Source organism: Siphateles boraxobius, unplaced genomic scaffold (assembly GCF_051911475.1).
Source record: "Siphateles boraxobius isolate OS27281-9 unplaced genomic scaffold, OSU_SipBor_1 12, whole genome shotgun sequence".
Lineage (NCBI taxonomy): Eukaryota > Metazoa > Chordata > Actinopteri > Cypriniformes > Leuciscidae > Siphateles > Siphateles boraxobius.
In genome coordinates, this window is record NW_027508722.1 from 12,902,086 (window position 1) to 12,916,202 (window position 14,117).

Below are 14,117 nucleotides of genomic sequence, written 5' to 3' on the forward strand. Positions count from 1 at the left end.
CAATAAAACATGGAGAAAAAGAATCCAGAATGCATGTGGTTGCAGTTAAAGACTGTGCCTGCCATCTATTTCTGTACTAATCCCATATGTGAACAGGCACCAGCCACAAGATTCTTTATTCCCCTGGAAATACAGGGACAGTTTTGTTTGACCTTAGAAGGGTGCTTGGTGAAGCATTGCTTATTCTCTGCCCTAGAATCAATAGTGTGAGGTGTACGGTGCGATGCACGCTACAGGGACAATTCTAAAGGGCAGTGAACAGAAAAAAACTGCACAGGGTTAAGGCTATGTTCCAACAAACCTCAAATGTAAACACAACTCAGTGATGTTTTTAAAATGTATTTGGTTAAATATTTAAAGGTACACAGTCATTTTTGTGTATGTTGTTTTGTCTAATATGGATCTAACTGTCTGCCTGTCTGTCTGTCTGTCTGTCTGTCTGTCTGTCTGTCTGTCTGTCTGTCTGTCTGTCTATCTATCTATCTATCTATCTATCTATCTATATAGCTATCGTTCAAGTTTGGGTTCAGTGCGATTTTTAAAAAGTGAATAACTCTATTTAGCAAGGATGCATTAATTTGATCAAAAGTGACAGATTTTTACGGTGTAAAAGAAAATTCTATTTTAAATAAATGCTGTTCTTCTGAATAAAATGTATCACCATTTCCACAAAAATATAAGCAGCACAACCGTTTTTAACTGTTTTATTAATAAGAAAGGTTTCTTGACTAACAGATCAGCATATTTTAATGGTTTCAAAAGGATCATGAGACAATTCTGAAAATGTATAACAGGAATAAATAAAATTTGAAAAATATATTAAAGTAGATTGAAATTGTAATAATATTACACAATTTTACTAATTTAGCTGTGTTTTTGATTAAATAAATGCGGCATTGCTGAGACTTATTTCAAAAACATAAAACAAATCTTACTGACCCTAACTTTTGAAAAGTATCAATCTTTCTGCATTGACACATTGATTTGTATCAATCTTTTATTATATTTTTTTTATCAGTACTCCAATCGAAATGAAGGAACCGGATTGGAATCTATGGAATTCTCAACTTAATTCTGAAAAGTGCACAAACACAGTTAGTTAACTGCCATGACTGTAACAGACACCATTTTAACTTAGCTGTTCTTGAAAATAGATGCCAATATTTCATGTTTGAATTTGCAGCTTTGTCAAGGGGAAGAACGTCTCGGTTACGTATGTAACCCTCATTCCCTGAAGGAGGGAACGGAGACGTAGTCGACATGTCGACTGATTGGGATCACGCCAGGGAGCCTGTCATCTTCGAGTACTGTTAAAATGAGCCAATGCACACTGGCATGCGTGAAATGCATCTACGGAAGTGGATGCACCCACCAGTTGTTTTTCGCTGAGGAGCCGAGCGTAACTTGGAGTCAGCGGTGGTCCAGCAATAGTGGCGACGGGATTACGTCTCTGTTCCCTCCTTCAGGGAACGAGGGTTACATACGTAACCGTATCCCAATTAAAACGCCATCTAGTGCTGCCACCTTAGACAAAAGCCTTCTGATCCCCCTGCATTCGGAGATTCGGAGACAGGGCTTAGGCCAGGAAAGTCACTGCTGTTCCACAAGACCACTGGGAAAGTGTTCTCTTTCGTTGGAAAGGAATACGCTGCGGAAGCCACATCCTGCCTGAAGGGAGGTAACATGTGGAAAATACACATATGGACTGGGCAGATGACCGGGCATTACAACATATGGAATCTCACTGGGGTGGCTCCAGCCTATGACAGGGGGAGACTCAACCGGACAGTGACGGCTGCCGAGGGAAGACACGGGCTCGCCGCAGGGAGCCGTACCGTCGGAATAATACATATATGGGATCGCCGTAGGGATCACTACATATGGACCCAGCCTAACACAGGTTTCACCGGTGCATACGAGTGATAGGCCTGGCTTTGGACGTTACGCCACGTCCGTTGCCGAAGGGTATGGAGGAACTCGACAGGGTTCGGCTAATAAGGGCAACTCACTGGAGCAAGAATTGCGCACGTATCCAGTCCAAGGAGGGGAATGGCGCAGCAAGCCGACACTTCGAACCGGGCTTACAGTGAAACTGGCTCCATGTGAAGGGAGCCCACGGGAAGCAGCGATTCGTCACATAGGGTAGTTTTTTGGGGGGTTCTTTGCGAACGTGATAGGTGTCGCCCAGCCCCCAACTCTATTTGTCATCTGTTCAGCAGGGCACTCTGTGTCAATGCCTAGGAGGGAGCAATACACTTACTTGGAAGGAGCTCACCACCCAGGTGGGCACATACACCTTGGAAAATCACCAAGATGAAGGCAACCACGAGAAACCAATCATCCAACCAAGACAGTTTGGGACACGTGAAGGGTTCCAGTTGAGCCCTACCGCCTATGCAGCCTTTTTGAGTAAAGCTGCCATCTCTGGATCTGGCTCGGGCAACGCTGGTCTTCCAGAGGGAGATATCTTCAGAGCCCAGCTCTCCTTCCGATGCTGCGATGGACACCCTGTCCTCTGGAGGGGCCCCGAATGAAACGCCTGATCAGTCCACCACTCCACCGGCTGTGGTGTGAAAGAGGAGTGAGGGATCCACGGGGGTTGCCGGGCGGATTACCCGTCACTGTAACCCAGAAGAAACCCCACAGCGGGGCCTGGGGATGGGGTCTCCACCCTCGCGAACAAAGGCGAGTTTCGACCTCAACACTGACACGGTCATATTCCCGCAAGGGAACATGACTCATCCACAAGAGCTGCCTCAGCGTGCTTTAAGCCCAGACACGTGATACAACTCTTGTGACCGTCAGAGAGGGACAGAGCCGCACCGCACACAGAAACACACGGATAGAATGGCATCTTGAAAAAGACGCAAATTTACCCATGTTGCCCTACAAGAAGTGGGACCCGTCATCAGTGCCAGAGCACACAGGGAATGACCGCGGCAACACTAAATCAGAGAACTGAAATACTGAAGCACTCATTTTTCCGCCATTAACTGGCCGTCAACACACAGAAACACAGAAATCTGCTTGTTGTAAAAACAGCAGTTGAGAGCTTCAAAGCTCGCGATCACCGCTGCACTGCACTGTAGAACCACCAGCACTGGTAGAGTCTTTCCAGAAGAACACCGACACACCAGCTCGTTGTATAACAACAGCTCTCTTCAGAGACATCAGAACGATCGGCTCCCAAGTGAAAGAAAACTAGTGCGAGCAATCCACTTCCGTATTTATACCCGCGCCGGGGGGCGGAGTGTGTGATGCATTTCAGGCACGCCAATGTGCATTGGCTTGTTTTAACAGTACTCGAAGATGACAGGCTCCCTGGCGTGATCCCAATCAGTCGACACATCGACTACGTCGAACGTGAGCAACTGAAAAGGAACTACAGAGCAACCAAATGCAGCACAAAATCTTCAGTTGTTGGGAAAAAAGAAAGCAGCTCAAGTCGCTCTGTGTTGCTTTGGCTGTTTAGACAGCTGTGCGGATGATTCATTTGTTTAACGTGTTGGCTTTAAACTCCAGTGGAATTTCACCATACATTTCTACATGCCTCCTGCTGCGTTAATTTTTCCTGCAGTGATGTCATAGTCAATTCATCTGATAACACTGTGTGCATTAGGGGAACAACCGATCCCTTTGTGTGCCACAGTTCATTGGTGGTTAAAGCAATCAGACTGGTGACTACAGACATTAATGAGATTTATCCATTCTTATGCACAAGTAATTTAATATGATGATGGGAGAAGGCAGTATAGCTGCCATGCTTGACTTCACAAGAGCTAACGTATGCTTATACAGTGAAGTCCCAGAGTCTGAGAGCATATTATAAAGCAAAAAACAAAGACATGTTATGACATAAAAATGAATATCAAATATTTATGTCATGACAACTCTCGGAGTGTTTGGCATGGTAATGGATATGACACTGTTAATATGTTTGGTTCTGGTTGAATAGATCTGCTCAATGGCTACCGTCAACTGTCTGGTTACCAACATTCTTCAAAATATCTTCTTTTGTGTTCAGCAGAAGAAAGAAACTCATCCAGGGTTGGAAAAACATGAGGGTGATTAAATAATAACAACATTTTCATTTTTTGGTGAACTATCTCTTTAAGGAAAAAGTAGCCTGCACCATCTGAGTATCATGTGAAAAATAATAAAAGGTCAGATGTTCTTGCTTCAGCTGAAGAACAGGATGCACTTTGGAACATGCTGGATGAGATGGATTGTCCAATCGTTAATTATTCATTTAAACTTTTTACTCAAGTTTTATGCTGAAGAAAAATGAAAATAAAATTTAAATGGAAAACAATTTATTAAAGGTGCAGTGTGTAATACTGACAGCTAGCGTTTGAAATAAACGTATGCCGAGGCTTTGACCCAGTTCCTTTGCTTACGTCCATGGCTGCAGTACACTGTTTTCCTTCAACTGGCAACCCAGAGTGTCAAAACAATATTAAATTGGCAGTGGGCGGGATCACACAGACCAAAACAAAAACAGGCATTCCAACCAAGCGTGCCGCACAAGCCCTGAAAAGTGAAGCCAAAACGTCTCGATCGCCCCCCGGTGACCGGTGCTAGTATAGCTCATAAACCCCGACTCCCCATGTTATTCAATGGGACGTGAGACCAACTAAACAATTAAATTACACTTCACATATCTTTTTTCCAAAGATAGTTTCTGTCATTTACTGTAGTTTTATAAAAAGTAGACATAACATGTGTTTGTTTTTAAAATAAGATTGTTTTTAGTTAGTTATTTGATGCTATAAAAACAGCGCTGTGGCGTACATGATTGACAGCTGTGATTGACAGGTTCTCTGAGCAAAGTAGTCACTGAAGCAACAACAGACTTTTTTTCGGGGTCTTTGGAGGACTGAGGAGATTGGAGCTTTAAATTTAATATCTAAATTTCTATAATTAATTATTTCACACCGACATAATGGTTTGTTCTTTAGCAGAGGCGCATGCTTACGATTGATTCAGCGAGAGTGAGGGCGGGACCAGAGTGGGACGTTGATTTCTCGGCTTTACTTCCTGCTCACTACTGCGCATGTCTGGTCCCGAAATCGCAACCGCGCAGAGTCAAGTCCCAAGATGTCAGCGTCATATCGGGACAATGGTGGCTTCACTTCTCGCCAATGGAAGAGAGCGAAGGGGCGTCGTCCATCTTTTTTTACAGTCTATGATTCCAACACGGAACAGACAGTTCAAAATAGAATAACTGTCTGTAGCATTGCTTTTCGGAGAAATGAGTATGTGAACTGAACATTCCTAAATTCCTAAAACATATTATGTTACCCCAGTAAGGTAGAAAAGACACATCTAATGCTACAAAGATATTTTTTCTTTGGAAATATCGAATAGTTTTGTATATTGTCACGGTTTGTTATTTTAATAGCAATAAAAAAAAAATCAATAGTCATAAAAAGCTAGTGCTGCATGTTTTCTGAGTATGAAAATATTAAATGATTCAGTACATTGCACCTCTCCAAATCTGCTCCTGAGGGTTAACTGTGAGAGCTCACTGGACTTCACTTCTGCCAAGAATTATAGGCTTTTCAGAGCCAATTTCACAGATCATTGGCTGAACTCAAACAATTAATGAACTTCTTTCAAGTCATTAGACTGCTGACGTCCCTTGTAGTTTGTATGAGGGAGGTAGAAAAGTTAAAGATTGTAAATGAAAATAAAAACATACAAATAACAATACAAACAATGTGTAAACCATTACTGGTTTAAGCCTTTTAAGTGAGTGGCTTCTTAACTTGAATACAAATTAAAAACTTGAATACAATTACAAAATGTGAACATTGTTCATAAATGATTATAATACAAGCAAATATAAAAAGGCACAAAATATTCATATATCCTATTTGCTAATCCACTGTTTCCACTCATATTTCAGATGAAGGGGAAAAAAAAGCTGTTCAAATTTTTGGTGTCAGTAAGATATTTTAAATGTCTTGAAAGAAGTCTCTTAATGCTCACCAGGACTGCATGTAATTGTTTCATTGTGAAATATCATTGAATTTAATATCTTCAATATCATTCAATCTAAAATAACTGGTTTATATTTATGTAATGTAATATTATGTAATTTTTAGCAGCCATTCATCCAGTCTTCAGTATGATACTTCAGAAATCATTCTAATATGTTGATTTGTTACTCAAGAAATATTTAAAAAGAAGGTATTTTGATGAATATTTCAACTGTTTTAGTCCATTCAATGAAAGTTTTGGAAGGGTCCAAAATTGAATTTTTCAAAATGTCTTATTTTGTGTTCACATAAGAAAGAAACACAAAAGAAATACAGGTTTGGAATGACATAAGAATTTTCAGTAACACATTTTTTTGATGGTCCCTATAGAAATTTTGTTGTGTTGACTATAAGTAATGTTGCACCTATGTACATGTCAACTAACTCACATTAGAGAATTAGTAGACTGTCTGCTTAATATCTGCAAACTCTTTATTTTGATTCTTCCCCAACAGACATTCTACTGACTATAGGTAACTTTGCAAGTACATACAGTAGCAACTTATTCTACTAACCCTAACCCTACCCTTAACAGTCTACTGATACTCCAGTGAGAGTTAGTTGACATGTTAGTCAACAGAATGTCTAAAGGGGATCATCAAAATTAAGAGTAACTTTTATATTTAGGTAACTGTCTTTCTAGTAATGCTTTTTTACTTTGCTAAATGTAACCAAGAAACAAGACTGAATTCTGCTCTAGATGAAACTGACCTGGAACCCCAGCCTTCATCCACATGTTGATATCCGTTCCCTCTCCGTGTTCTTCAAGCGACGTGACATTGATGGCAGCCAACAGTTTCATCACCTCCTTCATGATTGCCCGAGCTTTGTCGCTGCCAGTAAATTGCAGTCCCAGAGGGCTGAAGGTGCCTAGATCAGACTCCATAACCAGGTCAAAGTTTGAGATGTTTCCCTTAGGAAAAGTGACCACAAATCCAGAATGTAATATGCAATTTTAAGGAAAGCTAAAGCTGAAGAATATTTAAAAAATATTATTTACAATAATGTTATATTGTACAATATGTATTATACTATGTTTTTATAATCAACCCAATATAAAGTAGGACTAAATGATTTTTTGTTAATCTGGTTTATTGTATCTGACACAATTTTGTTTTTTTTATACTAAAAGAATGATGGTTTGTTTCATTCTCAGCCAGTCCACGTCATAGAAAGCTCTACCAAATATCTACATAATTGGATGTAATACAGTAAAAATTTGGGTCAGTAGCCAAAACGCAGCATTTGAATGCTGCTTGGCCTGAAACCACCGCTCTACGATCAGAATCCATCCTCATAAAGAAAAAACGAAATCCCATGGCAGTGCACAGATACAATAGAGTTTTATGTCCAACTGCTGGCTAAATTGTTCCATACCATAAGTATCACTTTACAGCATCAGACCTGACAAATACGGTTTATTGCACTGTTCGCACCAAATCAGAAGAGTCCAAGTAAAATATTATTGACAGAAATTTCTGCCAATTTGCTCCTCCAGCTAAAATTAGGATCAATTCTGAGAGTACTTTCAGCATTAAAACAGACACCACACAGACCTGTTAAAACCTTTTTGTCAGATGCCATAATCCAACACAGTAAAATAGGCTATTTAAATAATTATAAACAGAACTAATTGTGACAGTACTGTGTACTTTCAGGATAAGAGATCCTAATGGAGGATTTCAAAAGTGCTCTCAAGGACAAAAGATTCCTCACATAATTAACATAGAAAAATGTGCTACTGTTGTGAATCACCAGACTCAGAGAGATCCATTTGCAGCGTAAAGTTTAATAACAGATTAGTCAGACAGGCAGGGGTCAAAGACAGCAAACACAGCACTGGAGACAAGGCTTAATCGAGGTCGAATTACCAGGCAGAAGATCAGGGCAGGCAGAAAACAGGCAGAGTCCGTGAACCAGGCAGTGGTAACGTGGGCAGGCAGCAGGCAAGGAGAAATCCAAGACAAAAGGGGTCGATAAACAGTCAGGCAGTCACAGGGTAATAATGCTCGGTAGTCTTCACAAAAGCAAAACAAAACTTCGCACTGAGAGCTGTGCATGGTGCAGTTAAATAGCCCGGTAGATGGGCTGCAGCTGGGCATGGTGATCAGAGTCAGTGATGAGGCTTATGGGAAATGTAGTGCGAGTATGAGAGTCAATATTCGGGTGAGGGCTCCCTCTGCTGGCCAGGGAGGGAGGTTGCGGAGTCCGGGATTGTGACAGAGCCCCCTCCCTGCGAGCGACTCCTGGCGTGAGGCGCCTGACGACGTCGGGGTCTTCCACGTGGTCGTGGAGCCGGTTTGGTGGGATGGGCCTGGTGGAAGTCTGTAATCAGGCTGGGGTCCAGGATGTCTGTGGCGTCTACCCACGAACGTTCCTCAGGGCCATATCCTTCCCAATGAACCAGGTACTGCAGGGACCTGCCCCGACGTCTGGAATCCACGAGCTCCTGAACTTGATAGACCTCATCGCCCTCCACTTGGATGGGCTGGGGGCTCTGGTCTCGGGATCTCCCCTCCTCCCTCTCGTTGGGCCCATCAGCGGGTTTGAGTAGAGAGACATGGAAGGTAGGAGCGAGACGATAGTGATTAGGCAAGTCGAGACGGAAAGAGACTGGTGTGATCTGCTGTGTGATCTTAAATGGACCCACATAACTGGGACTGAGTTTTTTGCAGGGGAGTCGCAGGCGGAGATCTCGGGTCGACAGCCAGACCCACTGGCCCGGGTGGTATTCCGGCCCCGGCCGACGACGACGGTTAGCCTGTTCCCTCTGACGGCGAACCGCTCGTTGGAGATGGGTATGGGCTTGGTTCCAGGTCTCCTCGCTGCGCTGTAGCCAATCGTTCACGGCTGGAACATTTGAGGGTTCTCCTGACCACGGGAAGAGTGGTGGTTGAAAACCCAGGACACACTGAAAGGGTGTAAGGCCGGAGGAGTGCTTCCGGATAGAATTTTGGGCGTACTCTGCCCAGAACAGGTAACGACTCCAATCCTGTTGGTGCTGATGGCAATAGGAGCGCAGGAATCGGATTACCTCCTGGTTCATGCGTTCGGCCTGCCCGTTGGATTGAGGATGATACCCAGACGTTAGACTGATGTTGACCTGAAGGGTCGTGAAGAAGGCTGACCAAACTTGAGATGTGAACTGGGGTCCTCGATCGGAGACTATGTCTTCTGGCAGGCCGTAGAATCGGAACACTTGATTGCAGAGGTGTTCGGCGGTCTGCAGCGCTGTGGGGAGTTTTGCGAGGGGAATTAGGCGACAGGCCTTGGAGAACCGGTCGATAACGGTGAGGATGGTGGTGTGACCTTCGGAAACAGGGAGATCGGTAATGAAGTCGATGGCAATGTGCGACCATGGGCGCTGTGGAATGGGAAGCGGTTGTAACAGACCGGCAGGTAGTTGACGTGACGACTTCTGGGTATTACAGATCCTGCAGCGTTGGACGTGGGTTGTGGTATCGGAGGCTAAGGAGGGCCACCAATAACGGTTTTGGAGTAGCTGGACGGTGGCCGTGATTCCTGGATGCCCCGAGCTAGGTAGAGCATGAACGAGTTCCAGGACCTGGTTCCGGAGGGACTCGGGGACAAAGACTCGGTTGGGCGGACAGCCGGATGGGATATCAGCACGGGAGTTGATCTGTTCAATCTCGGTCTCAATGTCCCACTGGATGGGAGCGACAATGAGGTTGGGAGCCAGTACTGTCTTGGGGTCTTGTGGTGTGAATTCTAGGTCGTCTAGGCGTGACAAGGCATCTGCCTTGGTATTCTTGGAGCCTGGACGATAAGTGACAGTGAAGTGGAAACGGGTGAAGAAGAGCGACCAACGAGCTTGCCTGGGATTTAGCCTCTTAGCGGTACGTAGATACTCCAGGTTCTTATGGTCGGTGAGAACGATGAACGGATGGACAGCACCCTCGAGCCAATGCCGCCACTCTTCGAAGGCTGCCTTCATGGCCAGGAGTTCCCGATCACCCACATCATAATTTCTTTCGGCGGCATTCAACTTACGGGAGTAGTATGCACAGGGGTGCAACTTTGGTGGCGAACCTTGGCGTTGTGAAAGGATGGCCCCTAGAGCGGTGTTTGAGGCGTCCACCTCGACTATGAACGGTAGACCGGGGTCAGGATGGTGCAGGATGGGTGCTGTGGTAAAGTGTTGTTTGAGCTGGTTAAATGCCTGGGTGGCAGGCTCATTCCACGGAAGACGATGTGTTCCTTTCTTGACCAGAGAGGTGAGTGGATTTGCCACGGCACTGAAGTTCCTTATGAACCGTCGGTAGAAGTTGGCAAACCCTAGAAAGCGTTGCAGCTCTTTCATGGTTGCGGGTCGTGGCCAATCACGGACTGCCCTGACCTTGCCCTCGTCCATAGCAACTCCGTCCGGGCTGATGACATACCCCAAGAACGAAACGGAGGTCTGGTGGAACTCACACTTCTCCAGTTTGGCGTACAGATGGTGGTGAATGAGTCTCTGAAGGACGGCCCGAACGTGCTGCACATGGTTTGTGAAGGTGTCAGAGTAAATCAGTATGTCATCAATATACACTATTACTGTACGGTGGAGCATGTCTCTGAAGACGTTGTTGATGAATGACTGGAAGACGGACGGACTGTTCGCCAGGCCAAACGGCATGACCAAGTACTCGTAGTCCCCTGTGTTGGTTGAGAAGGCCGTCTTCCACTCGTCCCCCTCCCTGATGCGGATGAGATTGTACGCACAACGTAGATCGAGCTTGGTGTAGTACTTGGCCGTACGGAGTAATTCCAAGGCGGCTGGTACCAGCGGGAGCGGATAGCGAAACTTTACAGTGATGTCATTCAGGGCACGGTAGTCAATGCAGGGTCGGAGGCCTCCGTCCTTCTTCTGGACAAAGAAGAAACCGGCGGATGCCGGAGACGTGGAAGATCGAATGAAGCCCTTTGCAAGCTCCTCCTCAATGTATCTCCTCATAGCTTCGGACTCTGGTTGGGAGAGAGGAAAGATACAAACCCTTGGGAGGTACGGATCCGGGTAGCAGATCGATGGCACAGTCACTGTCACGATGAGGTGGGAGCTGTGAGGCTCCTGCTTTACTAAAGGCCTCTGCCAGATCGTGGTATTCGGAAGGGAGGTCGTTCAGGTTAGCCCTCTCCACGGGCACAGAGATGACTTGGATGGAAGAAGGAGCAACAGGAGCGAGGCACTTAGAGTGACAGTGTGCGCCCCAACGGACAATCTGGTTGGTTCTCCAATGGATCTGAGGATTGTGTTTACGGAGCCATGGCAGGCCTAGGATCACAGGGGTGCGTGGACCGTGGAAGACATAGAACTGAATAACCTCGAAGTGGAGCGCCCCTGTCTGCAGCTGGAGCTCTTGGGTGAGATGGGAAATGTGACCGGAGCCTAATGGCCTTCCGTCGATGGCTTCGACTGCAAGAGAAGAAGGGCAACGGACTAGTGGAACGTTGTGTTGTCGGGCAAAATCTGCAGAAATAAAGTTCCCGGCGGCACCAGAGTCTACCAGAGCTCTGGTGGGAACCCGCTTGCCGTTCGTCATGATCACAATGGGCACAAACACAGACGAGGTGGGGTGTAGTGCTTCGAGGTCTGGACTCACCGGTCGAGAAGCGGTGGAACGAGGTCTGGATGGACAGGAGATGCGGAGGTGACCAGCCTCGCCACAGTATAGACACAGGTGAAGCCGGACTCTTCGGTCTCTCTCCTCCGTGGGCAGATGGTAGGCGTTGATCTGCATAGGTTCGGGTTCATCAGCGCGAACGGGGGTCGCGGCCCGAGTGGCTTGAACAGTGCGATGAGCAGGGATGGCGCGGTGACTCGCTCTGCGAGATCGCATGAGATTGTCGATCTGGATCGTGAGATTTATGAACTGGTCGAGGTTCCTGCCCTCATCACGACAGGCTAATTCAGACTGCAGATCATGGTTCAGGCCTCTTCTGAAGATTACCTTGAGCGTGTCGTCATTCCAGGAAGTTTGTGCGGCCAGGGTGCGATGCGTGAGAGCATATTCGGCAGCGGTTAATTTTCCCTGCATGAGCTCCAGTAAGCGATCGCCCGCGCTCTTTCCCTCCCTGGAGTGCTCGAAGACCTCCCTGAGGCGTAGAAGAAACACTGGAAAGGACGGAAATGCTGAACCATCGACTCTCCATACGGCCGTCATCCATTCCAACGCCCTCCCCGTCAGTAACGAACACATGAAGGCAATCTTCCCTGCATCGTTCGAATACAGCGCTGGTTGTTGCTCGATGTACAGTGAGCATTGGAGAATAAAGCCCTTACATTTGTCGGGATCCCCGTCAAACTTTTCTGGGAGCGCTAGACGAGGAGTCGCGGTGGGCGGGGCCAGTGCGGGGCTGACAGCAGCGGCAACGGCTTGTGTGGGTGGTGGCACTGGTGACGAGGCTTGGAGACCTCGAACAGCTTTGACCAGCTCATCCATCAGTGAGGTGAGATGACTTAGCTGATGATGGTGGGCAGCGATTTGGTCAGCTTGGGCTGAATAGACGGCAGACAAGGTTGACATTGCTGCTGGATCTGGTTGTGGCGAAGTTTTCTGTTGTGAATCACCAGACTCAGAGAGATCCATTTGCAGCGTAAAGTTTAATAACAGATTAGTCAGACAGGCAGGGGTCAAAGACAGCAAACACAGCACTGGAGACAAGGCTTAATCGAGGTCGAATTACCAGGCAGAAGATCAGGGCAGGCAGAAAACAGGCAGAGTCCGTGAACCAGGCAGTGGTAACGTGGGCAGGCAGCAGGCAAGGAGAAATCCAAGACAAAAGGGGTCGATAAACAGTCAGGCAGTCACAGGGTAATAATGCTCGGTAGTGTTCACAAAAGCAAAACAAAACTTCGCACTGAGAGCTGTGCATGGTGCAGTTAAATAGCCCGGTAGATGGGCTGCAGCTGGGCATGGTGATCAGAGTCAGTGATGAGGCTTATGGGAAATGTAGTGCGAGTATGAGAGTCAATATTCGGGTGAGGGCTCCCTCTGCTGGCCAGGGAGGGAGGTTGCGGAGTCCGGGATTGTGACAGCTACATTAAATTTCTTAAAAGTTCTGTGCTTAACTGATACAGTTGTGGTCAGAATTATTTGCACCCTTGGTAAATATGATCAAAGAAGGCTGTGAAAATAAATATGCATTGTTTATCCTTTTGATGTATAATTTAAAAAAAATCACATAAAACCTAACCTTTCATTGAAGTAAAACTAATTAAAAATAAATGTTTTTCTTTAATACACGTTGGTCACAACTCCAAGAATCACAGCTGGAGAATTGCAGAAAATAGTCTTGGGGTCAGAAAGCTTCAAAAAATAACAGCACCTATCACCACAAGTTGTTCGGGAGGGTTTCAAGAAAAATCCTCTACTCTCATCTAAAAACAAACTTTAGCATTTCAGACACTACTTGAACTTCAAACAGGACTGGGTTCTATGGTCAGATAAAATAAAAAAAAAGAGCTTTTTGGCAGCAAACATTCAAGTTGGGTTTGGCGCACACAGGGATAAAAAAGTACCCCATGTATACGATTAAATATACTGCTGGATTTTTAATGTTGTGGGCCTATTTTTCTGCTGGAGGTCCTGAACTTCTCATTCAGATACGTGGCATCATGGTTCCCCTTCGTCAGCTTCACTATGACGTACGTAATTGCTGACGAATGGGATTGCTTGCGAGGCTATCTACTTCGAGTGAAACTAAACGAGCCAATGCACATGGGCATGAGATAATTGCACCAGATTGCATCACGGTCCAAACATATAGTGAGCAGCAGGTGCATTGCATCCTTGTCTTTTGCTTTGGAGCCAGACAGTGCATGCTGTTCCTGTTCTCTCAAGCATCTGTTAAGAGTGTTACTGTTCGAGTCTCTGCTGGAAGGAGCCTCTGCGAGCTGGTGTTGGCATGACGGTGCGTGCAGTGAGGGTTGTGATTCTCCGAGAGTGTGTGCCTTCAATAAGAAAACCCTCCACCGTGTCCCGAAACCTTCGCGGCTGGACGACTGGTATCTCGGGGAGACCCGTGCTGGTTCTCAACGCCCCAGCCCAGTGCCTTTCTTTCCGGAAGTGCATGAAG

At 45.9% G+C, this 14,117-nt stretch overlaps 1 protein-coding gene across 1 annotated transcript in view; it reads right to left on the reverse strand.

Annotated features, from left to right (window-relative positions):
• LOC143716012 (carboxypeptidase Q-like) overlaps positions 1–14,117 on the reverse strand; it is a 74,008-nt gene that overhangs the window by 2,258 nt on the left and 57,633 nt on the right. The window contains exon 7 of the mRNA XM_077208070.1: positions 6,753–6,954. Within this exon, the coding sequence (XP_077064185.1) occupies positions 6,753–6,954 (202 nt within the window). The remainder of the gene's footprint in view (positions 1–6,752; positions 6,955–14,117) is intronic.